The 18,720-nt window shown below is 45.7% G+C and overlaps 1 protein-coding gene across 3 annotated transcripts in view; it reads left to right on the top strand.

Moving 5' to 3' along the window:
• SDK1 (sidekick cell adhesion molecule 1) overlaps positions 1-18,720 on the top strand; it is an 871,941-nt gene that overhangs the window by 622,495 nt on the left and 230,726 nt on the right. For all 3 annotated transcript variants that reach the window (XR_013760645.1, XR_013760646.1, XM_079120438.1), the window contains exons 6-7: positions 14,301-14,412; positions 15,554-15,744. Coding sequence is in view for 1 of the 3 variants with exons in the window: in XM_079120438.1 (XP_078976564.1) it covers positions 14,301-14,412; positions 15,554-15,744 (303 nt within the window). In the remaining 2 variants the exon portion in view is untranslated. The remainder of the gene's footprint in view (positions 1-14,300; positions 14,413-15,553; positions 15,745-18,720) is intronic.

The following is an 18,720-nucleotide window of genomic DNA, read 5'->3' as shown; positions in this document are numbered from 1 at the left end:
AAATTCACAGAGAGAGCAAGCAGAACAGTGGTTGCCAGGCCTGGGGAGGGAAAATGGGGACTTGGTATGTACTGGGAACAGAAGGTTTGAGATGATGGAAAAGATGAGGCGGTTGCATGGAAATGTGAATGTGCTTAATGCCACTGAACTGTGCACTCAAAAAGTTGAGGTGATGAATTTCATGTGTATTTAATCCCAACAGAAAGAAGTGTACCACAAGTAAAAAGAGGGAAGAGTACTTTAATTGGGAACTGGGAGCCTGCGTGGAGGCGGTGAGGTGTTCTCTGGGCTTCCTGGATGGGTGGGATTTAAGGAGGCTGCAGAGGAGTGGAGAGGAGGTAGGAAAGGAGATCAGAGGAGAGCGGGGGCAGTCTGAGAAAGCCAGGTGGCTAGGAGCTGCTTCTCCTCCAGTATGTTGGAACTGGGAAGGAGAACTGCCGGGCTATGGTCACCTGGCACCTGGTCTTGGCCAGTGTGTCAAGGAAGCTGCTGTGCAGTGCCCAGGAGAGGCCAGGGCATTTCTGAATGAGACAGCCCCAGGATGTGAAGACGAGTCAGGTCAGCATATTACCATGGGCCCACAGGGTTCTCCCGTGACCCAGGAGGAGAGATTTGTCCCCAGGACTTCCTTTGTGTTCATGCAACAAACATTGATTGAACACCTACTGTACGTCAGGCACTTCTACGTCCTGGGACCATGCGTGGAGCAGGACAGGTGACAATGCCGACACTGGTGGTCTTGCCTCCCAGGGGAGACAGACACAAACAAAGCAAGCCCAGCAAGTGGGAAGTGGAAGGGGAAGGCAAAGCAGAGGACAGAGGGACGGGCCTTGTCACAGCCTTCAGCCTGCAGAAGAGAGGTCATCAGCCAGGAGGTCCTCACTCCTCTTCCTAACCATTGCATTTAAAATGAAGGTCTTGTGGACATTATCTAAAAAGTTTCACAGTTGGCTTTGACCCCTCTATGGCATTTTATTAAATGCAAGGACTTGTCCTACAGATCTAAGAAGACTTGCCCTTTGACGAACCTCTAAATGTTTTGTGTTTCTCCTTTCAACTTTTTAAAAAATTTGTTCTAACTAGTTATACATGACAGTAGAATGCATTTATGCACTTGGATAGGTCATACATAAATGGAGTATAATTTCTCATTTTTCTGATTGTACGTGTTGTAAAATCACATCGGTCATGCAGTCATATATGTACATAGGTAATAATGTCTGTTTCACTCTACTATGCTTCCTACCCCAATACCCCCTCCCCTCCCTTCATTCCCATCTACCTAATCTAAAGTAACTCTTCTTTTCTAGCCCCCAACCCCCCATTGTGAATTAGCATCCATATATCAGAGAAAATATTTAGTCTTTGATTGGGGGGATTGGCTTATTTTGTTTATGATGATATTCTCCAACTCCATCCAGTTACCAGCAAATGTCATAATTTCATTCTTCTTTAAAGCTGAATGATATTCATATATATATGCACACACACACACACACACACGCACGCACACACACACACGCACGCACATTTTCTTTATCCATTCATCTGTTGAAGGGCACCTAGGTTGGTTCCATAATTTAGCTAATGTGAGTTGAGGTGCTATCAACATTGATGTGACTGAGTCAATGTAATATGCTGATTTTAAGTCCTTTGGGTCCAAACCAAGGAGTGGGATAATAGATCAAATGGTGGGTCCATCCCAGTTTTTCTAAGGAATCTCCATACTGCTTTCCACAATTGTTGCACCCATTTGCATTCCCACCAGCAATGTATGAGTGGACCTTTCTCCCCCACATCCTAGCTAACATTTATTGTTGCTTGCATTCTTGATAATTGCCATTCTGACTGGAGTGAGATCAACTTTTAAAGGAACTTCTTGCCACAAAGCTCCCATGGCTGGAGGTGGAGGAGGACCAGGGCAACACAGACCATGCCAGCTCAGCCTGCAGATTCCCATTGTCCTTGCTAATGGCCTCGATGGGCATCAGCTGCATGCCCAGATGTGCATGCTTGGCAGACTGGTTCAAGGGCACTTCCTAACAAAGCTCAAAGTTCCCTGTTACTGTGCCTCCTTAATTCTCATTAATTTGGGAACTCCATTTGAGAAACTGATGTGGTCTCATGAAAAGTACCATCTCACATCTCTGATGCCCAACTAACTGCGTTTGGTCGCAGTCATTCTGTGGAGTGTGGTTCTTCTATTAAGTGGTAGATTATGCATTTGTGAATGTTAATACATGGCACTTTCTCAGCCATTGTCTCTTGAATCAGATATTTGGGTCACTCTAGTGTCTAATCATGCAGTTCCTAAATCCACAGTCCTTTATGGTTTATCAATTCATGCTCGTCCTAAAATAAATAAATAAATAAGTCAGCCAACTGTGGAGTTGCCTCTTGTCACCTTCATTTTTCTCTGCCCAGTAAAAAGCCGATGAAAATATATTCTTTGTTACATTCCATTCATTTCCAAATGTACAAGTTTTCAAATACGTTATAAATGTGAAGAAAAGAAACTGCCGGATTATTTGTCAACCTGTCATATTATTTTATTTATTGTCTCTTGTCAGTGGAAAAGTCCAGAAGTGTATAGAGATAAAAATGGAAGCACATGTAAAGATAAAATTGTAAATGGGATATACTGCCGTATTTCCTCCCATTTTTCTTTCCCTCCTACTGTCGGACAGTAAACAAGAAAAATCAAGCCAGCTGGTGCACACTCCACTCTAGGGAGCAGCTGGAGCCTTGGGAGTTGGGTTTGTCCTCCAGCCACCCTCCCCATCCCGGCATCCCTCACTGCGCTTGCAATCACAGTGAGACCATGACTGGTTCTGGCTGATGAACTAGGGAGGAAGCAGCCTCTGAAAGACTAGAAAATTTCCAGAGACCACCTGTACAAGCAACACGTGTCTAACGTTATTAACCTAGAAGATTACAAGCCAGCTTCATCTGCTCAGGAGCTGGGCGAGTGCGCATTAGAAAGTGAATTTGGGAAAAGCAAAAGGTGAAAGGAATTTTCTATTTACTGAACATGAATTTTCCTATCAGGAGAGAAACTGCTGTTTATTTTAGTTTTCACAGTAAAGTGATCTCCACATTGCCCAGGTTCTGTGAGTTCTTGGAAGGGTGTGTGTTGTGTCCATGTGCACATGCACTTGTGTCTGTGTTTTTTAAAAAATATGAACTCTGGGGGATTTGGAGTCACAGCAGGTGTTATCAAGATGTGACTCCTTGAGATGGCAAAAGACCACACACCTGTGGCTTTGAGATGCTTTTGCAGATAGGGGCACTTAATCCCTTGGCGGGCCATTTAATAATATGGCAGAGATGGACTCCAAGTGGTTTCAAAGGTAATTGATAGGCAGAAAGTCCACCTGATTTTCTTTAAATGTAATGTCTGGGAGCAGGTTCCACCCCTCCCCACAAGGAGCACCCATGCCCCTGGCTACACATGGGGAAGGTCAAGGACAGGAAAAGACTGGCCAATTAATGCTGAGAGCCACCTGAGATGAGCTGGCCTGTTGCAGACACTGGCTACAGAACTGAAGGACAGCAACTCAGCTCTCCAATGCTCAGTGCTGTGCAGTATAGCCTCGCTGTTCTTGGGGAAAGTCAGAACTGTGACATTCCTTAGTGGTTGTCCTACAAGGTAAACCAGAGATGCATCTTCAGAAACGGGGCAGGAGTAGCCTTCATTTTATGTATGGGAATCCCCGTCCATTTGGGGAAAAATGACAGCCTCTCTCCGAAGCTCTCCCACCAGCTGGCTCTGGCTGCCCATTCTCACTGCCCTTCGGAAGCCAGCGCTTCCTGGGTGCCACCGGAAGCCTGGCTCCATCCTCCTGAGAAGGGGTTTCACTGTCTAGTGGTTTCAGCCTTCACAGCCAGCGCCTCCCATTGCACCCCCTACAAAGCACAGGCAGGTGCCCCAGAAGGACTGTGCTCTCCACCCCAACATGCCCACGCTGCTAGCCACTCCTCCTGCAGTTTCCTGTTAGTGAGTTTCCACCATCCCCGAGGCCACTCAAGCCACAAGCTGGGAGGGAGGTTGGCTGCCAGATGCCCCCCTTTGCCCTTTGTCTCTGCTCTCCCTTCACCTCTGACCTGTGCCCTCCTCTTCCTTCATCTTCCTTATAACTCCCTTGCCCTGGGTGATGGAGGACTCCAGCATCTTGCCCACCCTGTGGCAGACTCCTCTCTAGCCTCTCATACTATTTAATCCCCCACACCATGGACAGGGCACACACCCTGTCACCACTTCCTCCTGAAGTCCTTCATAAGTCTCTCCTTCCTCTGGGTGAAGGGAAGCCCCTCAGCCTGGCACAGTCTCCCTCCACAGTGGCTGGCAATGGCCACAACAGATCCCAGGGGACCTCACCCATCAACTGCTATATTTTCATATTTTACAGATGGGCCAAACTAGTCCCCACATCTTGTTTTGTTTTGATTTGATTTGTTTTTGAGAGAGAGGCTCACTAGGTTGCTTAGCCTGGCCTTGAACCCACTATCCTCCTGCTCCAGCCTCTGCAGTGGCTGGGATCACAGGCATGCACCGCCACACCCAGCCTCACCTTCTTCCTTATTCCTAAAATGCCTCTCTTTTTCCCTGTCTTGTGAACACCTATCCATTTTCCTGCACAAATTTCTCCTAATTCCCCTGGAAAAATTGTTTTCAACACCACACCTCCCACCACGTCCCACCGTGGCCCCTCAATCCCCACAAGAAGGCTTTTGTACTTGTTCTGAAAGCAGCTCTGTCTTCCCCACTAAGCTTAAACCTCTTTGGTGATGCCGACCTATCATGTTGAGCTCTGTCTTCCCAGCATTATCTCAGTGCCTCTACCATGCACATCGATCCTAGGAATCAATGATCTGATAATAACCAACCATGTATTATTTGAACTAGATAATTCTTTATTCAACAAGCACTGATAGAAGGACTATTGTAGTCTAGGTACTTGAAGGTATACAAAGTCGAATGACCTGCACATCCTTCCTTATTTCAAGGGTGGACAGGTCTACCAGAAGGTTATGGCCCTGCAGTGAGATGGGCCCTATGGAAGGAGCTAGGGTCCTGGGCACCCAGGCAGTGGTCACTTCTTGTTTTTTCCCAATGGATGTTGTCTGCACTGTAAAACATTTTTGTAACTTCTCTCTCTCTCACCTAGTCAATACAATCAATAACTATTATTATTATGGGATATTGAAAAGGATTTAAAATAAGCTAAGAAACTAATGGCTCAAGACTAAGCTTTTTAAGCAGAGTTTCTCCCTCCTGGGTTTGTTTTCAGTCTAATTTTCTCTTTAGTTTCTACAAGCATTAGACCAGTTATTTTTGGAGCAGGAAGATTTTGAGGTTTCAAGTGGTCCCATGGCTCCCTTACCTGTTGGCTTTGCAATGGGTCCTGTTTTTACAAAACCAAAAACCCTATAGACCTAGAAATGAAGAGCAGAAACAAGAAGATTCTTTTTAGTCTTAGAATTTGTAGTGGTTGGCACTGGGGATTAGCTCAGTGGTAGAGGCTCGCCCACCACACGCAAGGTCCTGGGCTCCATCCCCAGTTCTGAAAAAAAAAAAAAAAAGAACAATTGTGGTGGCTGATGTCATACTATAGTTTTCCTTGTAACAAAGCCACCTCTGAATACATCTCTTTCGTGTCAAAAGAGCATACAGACCACTCATTTTTGTGAATGTCAAGATTACGCATGAGTTTGGTATCTTGAGGCAAGGACTCAGCATCTCCATTGGCCTCGTCACCACTGTTCTGGCACAGGGAAGCCTGGCATTGTGAGGTGACAGCCTCCAGCTTCCACCTGCAGAGCTGACTGCTACAGACTTCCTGAGAAATGTTTGCCAGGAGCACTTGACTCTGAACCAGGACCCCGAATGGTGGGCTTCATGGAGGAAACCAAAATAGAGGATCTTCTCAGATGTGCTGAGAAACCCCACTTCTTTTAGGCACAGACTTTCTGAAAAGACTATGTTTTAATGAGGTGTCGTAACAAGAGTCTCAGGGAAGTGGTCTGATCTCAGAGCCCTGGCTACAAGCTTCCTGCTCTGAGCCCAACCAGGCTGTCTACACATCATACACAAACATGTACGTGTGCAAATGATGAACATGCACATCCTCACTTTTCATATTCCTGCCTTATCAAGTAGCTCAGAGAAGTACCTTGCACCTGAGCAGTCAGCAACTGTGGTATTTCCAGGTACCTCGGAGTCTATGCTCTTCTTCAGAACTGTGCTTCTTGGCTATGGGGTGGTGGGAACTTTGGGTCCTTGAAAGGGAGGTGAAGCATGGAACAGGGGTGGTTAGGGCAGGAACAGAGGTCTGCCTCCAGGACCTGGCCACACCAGCATCACCTGCTACATGTCCTGACTGGCACAGGTTAAGAAGGGGCTGGCAGCAGGCTGAGCATGTCACCGGGGCCACGCTGCATGCCCTCAGGACAGGCTTATCTCACAGAGATGCTCAAGTGAGTCATAGGAACCTGGGAGGCTGTGCAGTGTTATGGGAACAAGAGTGGGGCACAGGCAGTGAGGAGAGCTATGGCTTGGAGGGTGTTAGTGACCAAAGCAAGTTACACACCTACTTTCTGGCCTCTGGCACAATCCCAGACCCTACCAGTCAGAGTGCGAAGCATAGTCTAGAGAGGACCTGGAGTGAGGAGTCTACACTGCATGCCTTTAGGGTCTGGTGCGGACTGCTGGGAAGACTGGTCCCATGGGGAAAGGTAAGGCTAGCGGAGCTTTGGAAATAACCATGGTAAGCCCTTCCCCTTCCAGCCACTGGGGACTCCAGGCACCATGTGGGCCATGATGCCTCAGGGAGCCCACAGGGGAGCAGGGGCATCTGGACCCCAGGCTGCCATGCCTTGAAGCCAGAAGAGCTCTCCAGGGACTGTCCCAACAAACCAAAACCCCAGTCAGTCCTGGGGAGGTAGCAGCTTCCCTAAGAGGTGTGGTGCGCACAAGATGGGAGGACCAAGAGAGGCAAGGGGAGGCGAGGAGGGGCCCAGGGTGCTGCTGACCCCATGGGTAACGGGCATCTTGTGTATGACACCTCTGAATTCCAGTCCCTGACTTACCCTCAACCTGGCCACTTTCCTCCCCTCTCCCAGACTTTCCACCTCATAAATGCCAACTTTTTCTCTTTTGGCTCCAGTTCCTCAATTATCCCCAGGACTGGTCCATCAAGCAAATGATGTGACTCTGCCTTTGAAAGTATCAGAAACTTAGATGCCACCGGGACCCACCCTTCCCCAGCCCAGATGTCCCTGTGTCAGGCACAGGCACCTGTGGCCACCTGGATGGCCTCCTTGACCACCTTTGCTACTAGAGTTAACTTCCCTATAGTCTCTAGAATTCTGCTCTTTAGGTCACATCCCTACTCTGTCCCAAATCCAGTGGCTTCCCCTCCTCACTGAGAATAAACCTCAGCGATGGTCTCCAGGGCCCTGCCTGAGCAGATCCCTCCTGTCATCCACTGCCCCTTCCCCTGCTCTTTCCAGCCTCACTAGCCATGCCCCCAGCACAGCAAGCCCATTCCCGCCTCCTGGTCCTACATTGGCTGTCTCCCCTGCCTGGGATGCACTGTGCCCAGAGAATCCCATGGCTGGTTTTCTTTCCCCGCCGCCTTCAAAGTCTGAGTTCATCAGCCCTACTACTCTTCTCGTTCCTAATACTGAGCCTCCATGACAGGCTGTCGGCCATATTGTCGGCTTATTGTCCCACCTCCAGCTCTCTGCCTGCCTGTAGTGTTTTGCATTCATTCCCTTTATCTGCAGTAATTCCACAGCTTAGCAGTTCAGGTTACCTTAAGACTTTTTTTTTCTTCTTTTCTTTTCTTTTTTATTCTCTGTTTGAGAAACTTCCTATTCTTAAATGTCCTTTATAATCAGATGCAAGCGGCATGGCCTCTCCCACACTGGCCTTTTCAGGGAGCAGAGGCTCATGTGGGGGATGCTGCCTGAGACCAGGGTCTACTCCCCTGGGTTTATTCCTACACTACAAAGAGGCCTCACTTCAAGTGTCTTTCTGCTTGTGACACTGCCTAGTGTCCCTCTGATGCTGGCTTCTGCAGGACTCTTCTTGATTCAGCCACTTCACCTCCCGCCTAGGCTATCCTGAAGGTGCTCAGTTGGGAAAGCTACTGGAAAGCCTCAACTAAGGAAATGTGTGGGGGAAGGAGCAGTCTAGTTAATTTCATGTTTGGTTACCTGAGGACAACTGAAGTCTTTATTAGAAGAACTCAGCATCATTTAAAAAAAAAAAAGATTATGGATAAAGAAATTTATTGATTTAAAGCCTTATTCTACCCTTGAAACCTTATGACTTGGGCCTCAATTTTCCCATCTATGCAGGGGGGATAATAACCAACTTACTGTGCTGTTGAATTGGGCAGCATTTGTAATCAGTTAGCAAAAATGTTTTGTGACTCTCTGAGAGGTTGGTAAAACAAATTCTCTCCTTCCATTTTTGTTTACATTCCTCTGGGAAATAAGTCTTCATACACTGATGTTATTGTTTGGATACTAGGTGTGACCAGAAAAGAAAGCACCTGGGTTAACACAGGAATGTTCAGAAGTGAAATGATTGAATTGCAAAGGCTATGACCTAATCAGTCCATCTTAGTTTGAATGGACTGACAAGGTAATAACTGTAGGCAGGTGGGCATGACTGGAGGAGGTGGGTGACTGGGGCATGCCTGAGGAGGTGGGTTGCTGGGGCATGGCTAGAGGGGGTAGGTCACTGGGGCATGCCTGAGGAGGTGGGTTGCTGGGGCATGCCTGGAGGAGGTGGGTTGCTAGAGCATGGCTAGAGGGAGTAGGTCACTGGGGCATGCCTGGAGGAGGTGGGTCGCTAGGGCATGCCCTGGAAGGGCACAGCTTCCCTGTGGCCCCTTCCCCTTTCTCTCTCCCATTCCCATCTGCCATGAGGTAAGCAGTGCTCCTCCACCATGCTCTTCCGCTATGATCTTCTATGTAGTCTTAGGCCCAGAGCAGTGGAGTCAGCCAACCATGGACCAAACCTCTGAAACTGTGAACTCAAACTTTCCCTCCTATAAGTTGTCCGTGTCAGGTGTTTTGGTCACAGGGATACAAAGCTGACTAACATAATTGGCACATGGCATTTTCAAAACTATTTGCTAATGTAGAACACTGAAGGTGAGATGTGGGGTAGGGGTTGGTGGCAGCTCATTTATGTCAAATATTTATGAAACAATCAACCATTGAGCATTTGTTAAGTGTTTTGCTAAATCTTAGATACTGTGGGGCTAACAGAAATAAAGAGGTTGTTTTATTCTTTTAGAAATGTCTAGATAGTCATCTTTGAATCTTTCTTCTAAAAACTAAATGTGGAAAAAATTCTTGTAGAAAAGCCAGCAAGTGCATGTATTTATATCTTCTTGCTTAAAAAAGAAGTAAACACTCACTAAAAACAGTAAAGGAACAGAGAGTGAGGTCCTTAAGGATAACAAGAAAGGTTAAGAGTAGCCATCACGGAGTGAGGGATGAAGACAAATAACTGGAAAGCAGATCTCAGAGGGAGGAATCCTGACCACTTGGGGATATTTCAGTGTGGAAACACCTGGAACAGACTTGGTCATGGAAAGGTTGATTATAACAAGAGCTAGAAGTAGGAGCTTGGCTAATAATTTACATATGGGGCAGCCTGTTTCCTATTCCTGTTACTCAATATTCAACAACTAAAATAACTAGACAGGTGGACAGACAGGCAGACAGGTAGGTAAGGATTCTCTTGATTGAGAATGAATGGTTCCAGAGAAAAGACCTCTATACTCTAAGATATAGGGCCCTTCAGAATAATAGTCAATATCCTACCTGATGGCAGTTGTCAGTGACAAGCCAAATGTTCATATTTCTATTAGCTTCTTATAATTTTTAAGTATGAAAATTCATTTATGGATCATTCAAAGAAAGACCCTACTGTGAAAGATATGATTTGGAAATGTATTTCATAAAATGAGAACAGGATGCTATGAAACCCGAACAATCATGAAGGGAAACCATGCTTGACAATTACAATATGGTTGCTGAAATAAAAATTCAAAAGAACAATTGGAAGGTAACGTTGCAGCTCTTTCCAAAATTAGAAAAAGAAGAAAAAAATTAGAAAAAGGAACATTTTGAATCAATCAAAAGGCCTAAAATCCAACCATTAAGAGCTCTAGAAACAGAAAACAAGGGAGAAAATAATGTTAGAACTAATGCAAAAGGATGTGTGTCTTCAAAACAAAAGGACCTATCAAGTACCTTGCACAGCATAACAAAAAGGTTATAAAAATATTAAATACACAGAGCATATCCCAAAAGTTGTAGGAGAGAAATAAAAACACACAGAAAAATCACTTACAAATAACAAGAACTGAACTTAAATCGAACTTTACCTCTTTAATACTGGACACTAGAAAACAGTGGGACATTGTTTTCAATGCCTTCAATATTCTAAGGCAATCACTTTTTGTATTTGGAGTACACCCAGGCAAACAATCATGTGTGGAAAGAGAATAAAGCCACTTTCAGTCATTCAAGGACTTTGCAGGCTTACCTTTTCCACCCATACTTTTCTTAGGAATTCTTGAAGATGCTCCAGAAAAATGAGGACAAAAGCCAAAAGGAGAACATGAGCTCCAGGAAACGATGACTATTGCCAAGAAGGTAGTGAGGAGCAATCTCAGGATGACAGGTTCACACTGACAGGACCAGGTCACTCTGATGTAAAGGAAACACAGTGGAGGGCTTGCACATGGAGTGAAGAGGACAGTACAAAAGGCTTAAGGTGACATGCAGCAGTTTCCCACTGTCAAACCATGGCATTTCCTGCTCAATTTAACTCTATTTGAGCATTTAATTCCATGTTTTAAGCATATGTATCTATTGCTATTTCTCAATGTCCCATTTTAGACATTATCTATTGACTGCTGTTATGGTGGTTTCAGTTCATACCACTTCACACGGCATTTCAACATAGTTAAAATGGTATTTTTAGTTCTTCCGTTATTCACCTTTCTAACTGTATGCAGAGAGAGAAAGGGGTGGGGGGGCTAAATACAGAGGGCAAGAAACTGTACTTTAAAGTTACAAAAGTAATGTGTATGTATGGGTATATGTGCACATACCCCCTCTATTTCCTGGGCTCCTGGAAACAGTAACTTCTTACTCCCTGTGTGTAGTGGAAACCATCTTCCCTTCAATTCTCTTCTGCTCTTCCATGTTGCTTTTTCTGTCTTCCTTAGTTTTACTTTTACAACATCAGGGTTAATAACATTTATATTCTATTTCAAAATCATAATTACATCTTCAACTTTGACTATAGATTATTAATAAGAGAATAAATATTAACTACATTGAAATAAATATACAGTATTGCTATTATATGTACTAGGTAAAGACTATCCACTGCACAGTGAGGTAATATTCAAAGATTATTTCTTTCTTATAGGGACCTTAGTTTTCCTGGGATCTCTAATCACCTTCCTTTTCTAAAAGATGTGTATGTGTGTGTAATATATACATTTTAGGAGATATGTATAATTCCAAAGGTAAATAACAGAAGAAACAAAAGTCCTATTTGAGAGGATGCTTGAAGTGGTATAGGCACAAAGCTTATCCATCGCAGCAGATGGTCAGTAAACAATGCCTAAAATTGCTGAATCAAAAAATAGCCATAGATTCATTAAATTTAAACTAAACTAAAGCATGAAAATATTTGGAAGAGATTGATTTTGGACGGGATGAGAGATTGTTCCATTTTATTTTAGTCTACTGATCTTTTTAATCTATGTGTACATATGACTTTAAACTTTATTCTTTTCTTTCTTTCTTTTTTTTTTTTTTTTTTTTTTTGGGTGCTGGGGATTGAACCCAGGGCCTTCTGCTTACAAGGCAAGCACTCTACCAACTGAGCTATCTCCCCAGCCCCTAAAATTTATTCTTAATTTAAAAAAAATTTTTTTTTGGTTCTGGCGATTGAAATTTTAAAACAACTTTATAAAAAAAAACCATTTACCAGAATTGTATACTGTAATGCGCACTGTTCTTGATAATCAGGATGCATGGATTCATAAGCTATGGAAAATTTTTCTGCAGTGTTTTAGCAGTTGCCATAAAAAATGCACAACTTTGCATCGGGCCACCCTTGCTTCCATCTTGGTGCAGTGGTGCCTGCGGAGCCACTGCACCTTGCTGTGACCTTGTGGGTATCTGGCAATTCCTCTTAGGCCCTGTTGCCAGGCAAGCACTCTGCCACTGAGCCAGCCCCAGCCCCTTCTTCTGCATCTCTTGCACCTTCTGCTTCTTCCCCCAGTATCCTTTGGGGTACATGCATCCTTAGAAGGAACCCAGGAGTTGGGGTTCGAGGGCTGGCTTAGAGGCAGACTGACATCTACAAACTCTGACTGGAGAAGTCACTCAGTTCAACCTGTGCCTCTGGTGACGGTGTGCTGCAGAAGTGCATCCGTGTGTTTTAAGTGACTGATAAGAGTTACAGTAGGACCCACACCAAGGACAGCTGGCTTCATCCTTCTCTCTGTGTGGCTGGCTGGAGCAAAGCCTCTATGGTGCCTGTCCCAAAAGGGTTTTGAGCTCACCCTCCGGGCATCCCTGTCCAATGCTTGATCTCTGGTCTGAGCAGGAGAGGAGCCAGTGGTTGGGACCATCCTCCCCAGGCAGTGACAAGTGCTAAGCATGGGCTTCCTCTCTGCCACCGTGGCTGCACCAGGATTAATGCCAAGTTAGCATCTCTCTCAGTGACCTTTCAGCTTTCTCTGCTACTGCCCTTCACTTCTCATAACTATTTGCAAATATTAGCTCCTCGGGTGTTTCCTTCTTATCTGTGACTTTCACAGGTGATGAGGGGGGGGTTGTTCCTCAGTTTGGCATTCAGTTTATGCTCTGGCCTTAGCATGAGTGTACTCCAGCATCCTCTCAGAAATCTGCACCCAGTCCCACAATCTGTGAAGTTTCTAAAGGGAGAAGGTAACCAGGCAGGTTCCCAGGGGAGCCATGGGGGGCGGGGTGTCAGAGGCCCAGAGTTTGGGAAAGCCCAGAGCCACCCCTGGCTCGGTCAGACTACAAATCCCTAAGAATTGGTCTCCCATCGTGTAATCAATGCGTAGGTTTAAGAAAATTTGTTTGCTGACTGCTGCCACAAGCTTTTCTCCTCCCCTCCTTCCCCGCCCACTCCCACTCCCCCTCCCTCTCCTTCTACTTCTCCCTCTCTCCCTTTTCCTCCCCCATCTCCTTCCCATCCTCCTCCTCCCCCTCTTCCTTTTAAATTTCAGATGCACCTTTAACAGAAAAATCACATCCTGCTTAGGTAGTGAATGCCAGTCACTGAGTTGTGGGAACCCCTTGCTGCAGGAGGCCCTCCCTCTTCCCCGTTCCCTCTGGATGGCTGAGCATCCACCACCAGCCTGGTGGCCACAACCTTTCCTTGCCAGAGTTCCCTCTGCTGCTGGAGATGGTGGGCTCTTCAGCACGAAGTGCTAGAGGAGGCATTTTGCATTTGCAGTCGTTTAAATTTGTTTTTATTTCCAGTCTCTTACATCTCCACCCTTTATTGAAATTCCTGTTCTATAAATGTTGTTTGGTCTTCATTTTCCCTAAATAAACAGTAGTAAAGTGTGCTGTGGGTAGTTTAATTTTGATGCTAAATGTGTTTTAGAGAAAAGTGGCAGAAATGCATCCCAGTTTTTTTTCTCCCTTGTCACCAAAGTATGAGCTAAATTATTTATAGTCTGATACTTACAAAACCGAGATGGATTCAGGATATTTACTTTGCAGAAAAGAAAAAGGGATTGAAACTCCAGCGAAGGAGCTGAACACTGTTAATTGAATGTGTTTGCTCAGGGAGTCACATTCGGTCGCTTTCTATTGACCTCTGTGCCTAGCGGAGTGCCTGACACGTGGCGTATTTGTGCAATTGACTGAATTTGAAAATAGTGGGTATATAGGTGACTCAATGGGCAAAGTCTTAAATCAATGAAAAAAATAAAATACAGCCAGCAAGCATTTTGCAAAATGCTGAGTAGTTGAAAGCCCCATAGCATGGAGCACAGCATGACACCCTCAGGTGCACCAGACTCCTAGTTACTTCCGGGCTTCCAACAGAGGCTGGATGTGTATAGACCTGATGCTTGTGATCCCACAGGTAGGTCCTGAACTTCTGGATTTCCTCTGAGTATGTCTGACAAGACCCTTCATCTGCCGTGTCCTAGTCATCCCCTTTCCATTCAGAGAGGAGTTCCATGGACGTTTTACTTTCTCTGCTGCAGGAGACATTGGCACACCTGAAGCTGTGGCCCCTGTCATTGTGGTTGCCCCAGGCAACAGGAGTGTGGTGGCAGGATCCAGTGAGACCACCCTGGAGTGCATAGCCAATGCCAGGTATGGGTGTGCTCTGGACACGGACACACAGTTTAGCATCTCTCATCCAAAAATCCAAACTCTAAAGCTTTTGAGTATTGACTAAGTGGGAAATTCTACCTCTGGCTTCATATGTTGCATCACAGTCAAAACACAGGAGCTAGGACTGGAGTTCAGCTCAGTGATAGAGTGCTTGCCTAGTATGTGTGAGGCACTGGGTTCAATCCTCAGCACCATATTAAAAAAATAAATAAAATACAGGCATTGTGTCCATATACAACTTAAAAAATATATTAAAAAAACACAGGTGCCTCAAAAATATTGTATGGAATTCTCTTCAGGCTATGTGTATAAGGTATAGAAGAAACATCAACTAATTTTGTGGTTAGGTTTGGTTTCCATCCCCAAGATACCTCATTATGTATGTGCAAATAATCTAAAATCCACACAAAAAAAGTGAAATACAAAAACACTTCTGGTCCTCAGTATTTCAGATAAGGGATACTGAACCTGTATTAATAAATATTCTCTGAGTGAGACCATGATGGGAGGAGGGGCGCATGCCCTCCACTTTCCGCAGAGGCAGGCTGCCTATCACCTGGGCTCTGCACACCATGTATGGGAGGACTGAGAACCAATGCCCTACTTTTCCTCAAACCTCCTGCAATAAATGCTGCTTTTCCTTTTAGCTATGGGTGATGGTGTAGGCCTCTTCTACAATGCTAGCTGGAGAAAGAAGAGCAAAGCCCCTTGGTTTCAAAGAAAAATTCATTTCTCTCCCCTACTTAATCCTAGGTGTTCTCTGCTTGGATCATGGTCACTCCAGAATGGAGTTCGGGTGGTCACACCTCCCATGTAGCTATAGTGTCCCCTAGTAGTATTTATTTTAAACATTCTTTTCCTGAGCAAATGGGATCATTAGCACTTATGGTCCATTGCTGCTGCAATTAGCTATCCTTGCTCAATAGCCCTTGAGCAGAATGTATCGTCGATGCGTGCCGTAAGGGAGTAGAGCTGTATCTGGATTGATTTTTAAATGTCCATTGTTCAACCCGCCATGGTTCCTGGTAGAATTAGCTTTGTCAGGCTCGTGCTGAATGCCTGAAATTATTATTATTGCTATCTACATGATTCACAATCATTGTCACCGATGCCCTTGCAGGCCTGTGGAAGAGCTGAGCGTGCACTGGAAGAGAAACGGAGTGAGACTCACCAGTGGGCTCCACAGCTTCGGGAGGCGCCTCACCATCAGCAACCCCACCTCGGCTGACACGGGGCTCTATGTCTGCGAGGCGATGCTGCAAGGCAGTGCTTTTGAACCAGCCAGGGCGAAAGCCTTCCTTTCCATCATAGGTAAGGCTCAAATCAATAAGTGGCCCTGTCAGCACCCTCAGATAGCACCCACACTGACACTTCCCTGCAGATGAAAGAGCATCCCTGTATTTCATGGACTTTATTTTGAGCCCAGAAAATGGAGGTGAGGTTGCATTCATCTTCGAAATTCATCCTGTTCTTCTTTTCCAAGAAGATGAATCTATTAAATCCAAAGTGTGGATGTGCCTGATACTTCCAGGAAATGTCCTTCTGAGCGCATCTAATCGTAAAGCTTGGGAATGGAGGGCAAAGTCCTCCTCATGGAAATCGCCTGCCTCGTCTGGCATTTCTGCCCCGTGCTTCTCCACAGTGCTTCCGGGCTACTATGAAGATGTTCAGAAGGCATTTATTACTGTTAGTTTTTGACTCAGAAGAAAGTTAAACTATTGACTGCTGCCTTTGGTTAAACTAGAAGGTAGGAGCAGAGATGCTTCCTAAAAAATGGGGTGTTGACCTAGTACCAAGGAGAATGGGAAATCAGATTAAGTGCCTGAGTTGCCTAGCTCTAAATGCTAGAAATTGAAGTGGTTAGAAAGTGTCCTTTGTACAGGCTGAGAAAATCTTAAATTTATAGTCAGATTATGAAAAGATGACATTAAATTGTGAGGTGAGTGCCTTCATTTCTTTCACTCTTCCAGCTCTAGTCAGTCCTATATTTGCTTTTCTTTAGTGACTGTGATTACTGTCCTGGTACCCATCCTCCTTGGTGGCAGCCACTCCTGATCAGAGCATCTGAGATCCAGGCAGGAGCATCTCTGCTCCATCTCTTCCTCCTATGAGTAAGAGGAATTGAGGACAGGAGAGGCAAGATAGGAAGAAAGCCTTCAGAAATCAGTAGCTCTTCCAATAATGCATCTTGAACCTTCAGTTGCAAAACAAGAAAACCCAAAAGCTTATAGCTCCCTGTGAAATTAGCAAGAGTTATAAAAGGTGGGTGCCTTGAGCACTGACATACTCCTGTAGAAATTAGACAATGGCTTCGTGCCCCCAGTGTGACTCTGCTGAGTACAGTGCAGGGCAAACCGGTCAGCCCCCCTGAAAGAAGCTGTGCCTACCCAAGAAGCAGGCTTGGGTCCCAGATCACTGCCTGTTCCACTGGGAATCTGAACTGCTCTGCTGCTGCCTGCCTCCGCTCCTCACGGTGCCTCAGCTGTGATGTAAATACCATGTCTCGTTCTCTGCAGAGACTTTCATCAAGGTTGATCTACAGCTATATGAACACAGCGCATTATAGATTGAACCAAAATTAAAATTGGTGATGTGTAAATCTCTTGTAGACAGGACTATATTGTGTTAAAACATTTTAAGGTAATTTAAACAAGAGAGGAAATTTATCTCCCTGTAAACTAGAATGTTTGTTTCAATCATAATTCTTTTTTAAAATATTTAAATCTATCATAGGAACTCAGGTCTTGCATTTATATCGGAATCCCAAAGCAGAATGTTTTTCGTGTTCTACAGTTACCGTCTCTGTGTGCTCTGACTTTTAAAGGCACATGAACATACTTTGCTTCTTCACAATGCTGATTTGAATCCTCCTTTAGTCATAAGAACTCACTATGATGAGGGATCTTGTGTTTGGTTCACACTGGAAGGTCCTGAAGAGCGTCACTGTTGGTTCCGAGGACCTGGTGGGATTATTGCTCCACATCCAGCCACCACGGAATGTCCTCAGCATACGTGTTCAATCTCACAGGACCATCACTCTGCAACTGGGGAAAGAGCTATTGATGTGAACATGTAGATGAAAGAAAGCAGAAACAAATTGGCTCCCAATTACTTTTATTTCACACTGATGAGACAAGACAGAGTGGTTGCACTGTTTACTTCCCTGTCAACTTCCCTGCTGTATTGCTCAATTTCTGGGGTTTTTAAACAGGAGCCCTGAGCTCTGATCAGGCAGCCTGGTGCTGCTGGAAGATGCCTGGTGCTCACTTCCCACAGTCAGCATGCTCTGTGGCCTGCCGGTACCTGTCTTCACCACCTCTCAGGAGCTCAGCTGTGCCGCTGTCTCTCAGCAGGCCCCTCTTCTGACCCACCCCTCTGTACCTTCAGGGTGACAGGCCATACTACCTGACACACTCCATGGGGCTGCTATGTTCCCTGACCACCCCAGGGCAGGGGCAGAATGTCCCCTGCCTCAGGGCACCACTTTTGCTCTGTTGCTCCTATCACCTCCATCTCCTTCCTGGTGGTGTCCTCCAGCCACTGGAACCAGCTGTGCCCACTGTGGCAGGTGGGAAGTGCTGGGCCTTAGAGCAGCCCTTGGGCATCTGAGGAGCTGTCGGTGCACCCAGCTCCCTCACTCCCTGCAGGAGGGGATGTATTCCATTCCAGGTGTGTTCTGTGCTAGTTCCCACCTTGCTGGTCCCACGACAGAAGCTGCTTTAAGAACAAGCTCTTTAGCTAATCTGCTGTCCCCAGGTGTTTCCAGCACCCCCATGCTCTGTTGGCATCCAGCGTTGTCTGGGGCCTGCTGTGGGAAAGGCCAACGGCAGACTTGGGTCATGTCCTTCAGACCCTGAGTATCTGGCATGCCGGATACCTGCCCTCCTGCCCTCAACATGCCTCGCTTATCAGTGGGGTCCAAGTGCCCCTCAGTACCCCTCTAGATGTCACCTCTGCTGAGTGTCTCTCAGCTGTGCCCCTGTGGCATATGGGACATGCTGGAGGGGAGCCTAGCATGAGATATGATAGTGTGGTCTCTGGGGTCAGCTTCTGACTGCACCCTTCACTGTCTTGAACAGGGTCTTGGCTCTGTTGGCCTCAGTTTCCACATCCCCAACTTGGAGACAAAGCAGATGAGGCTGCGAAAATTCAAAGAAGTAACTGCGCCACAGAAGCACTAAATGGTGGCTCGAGTTGCTATTGGCATAACTCTGACATGTCACATTGCACTAGTTACCATTAATCAGTTCATATCACACACTTCATGTTTACTGTCTCTGTGATCAG

This window comes from Sciurus vulgaris, assembly GCF_902686455.1.
Source record: "Sciurus vulgaris genome assembly, chromosome: 18".
Taxonomy (NCBI): domain Eukaryota; kingdom Metazoa; phylum Chordata; class Mammalia; order Rodentia; family Sciuridae; genus Sciurus; species Sciurus vulgaris.
The sequence above is the reverse complement of the archived record's forward strand: the minus strand, read 5'-3'. Positions and strand labels throughout refer to the sequence as shown.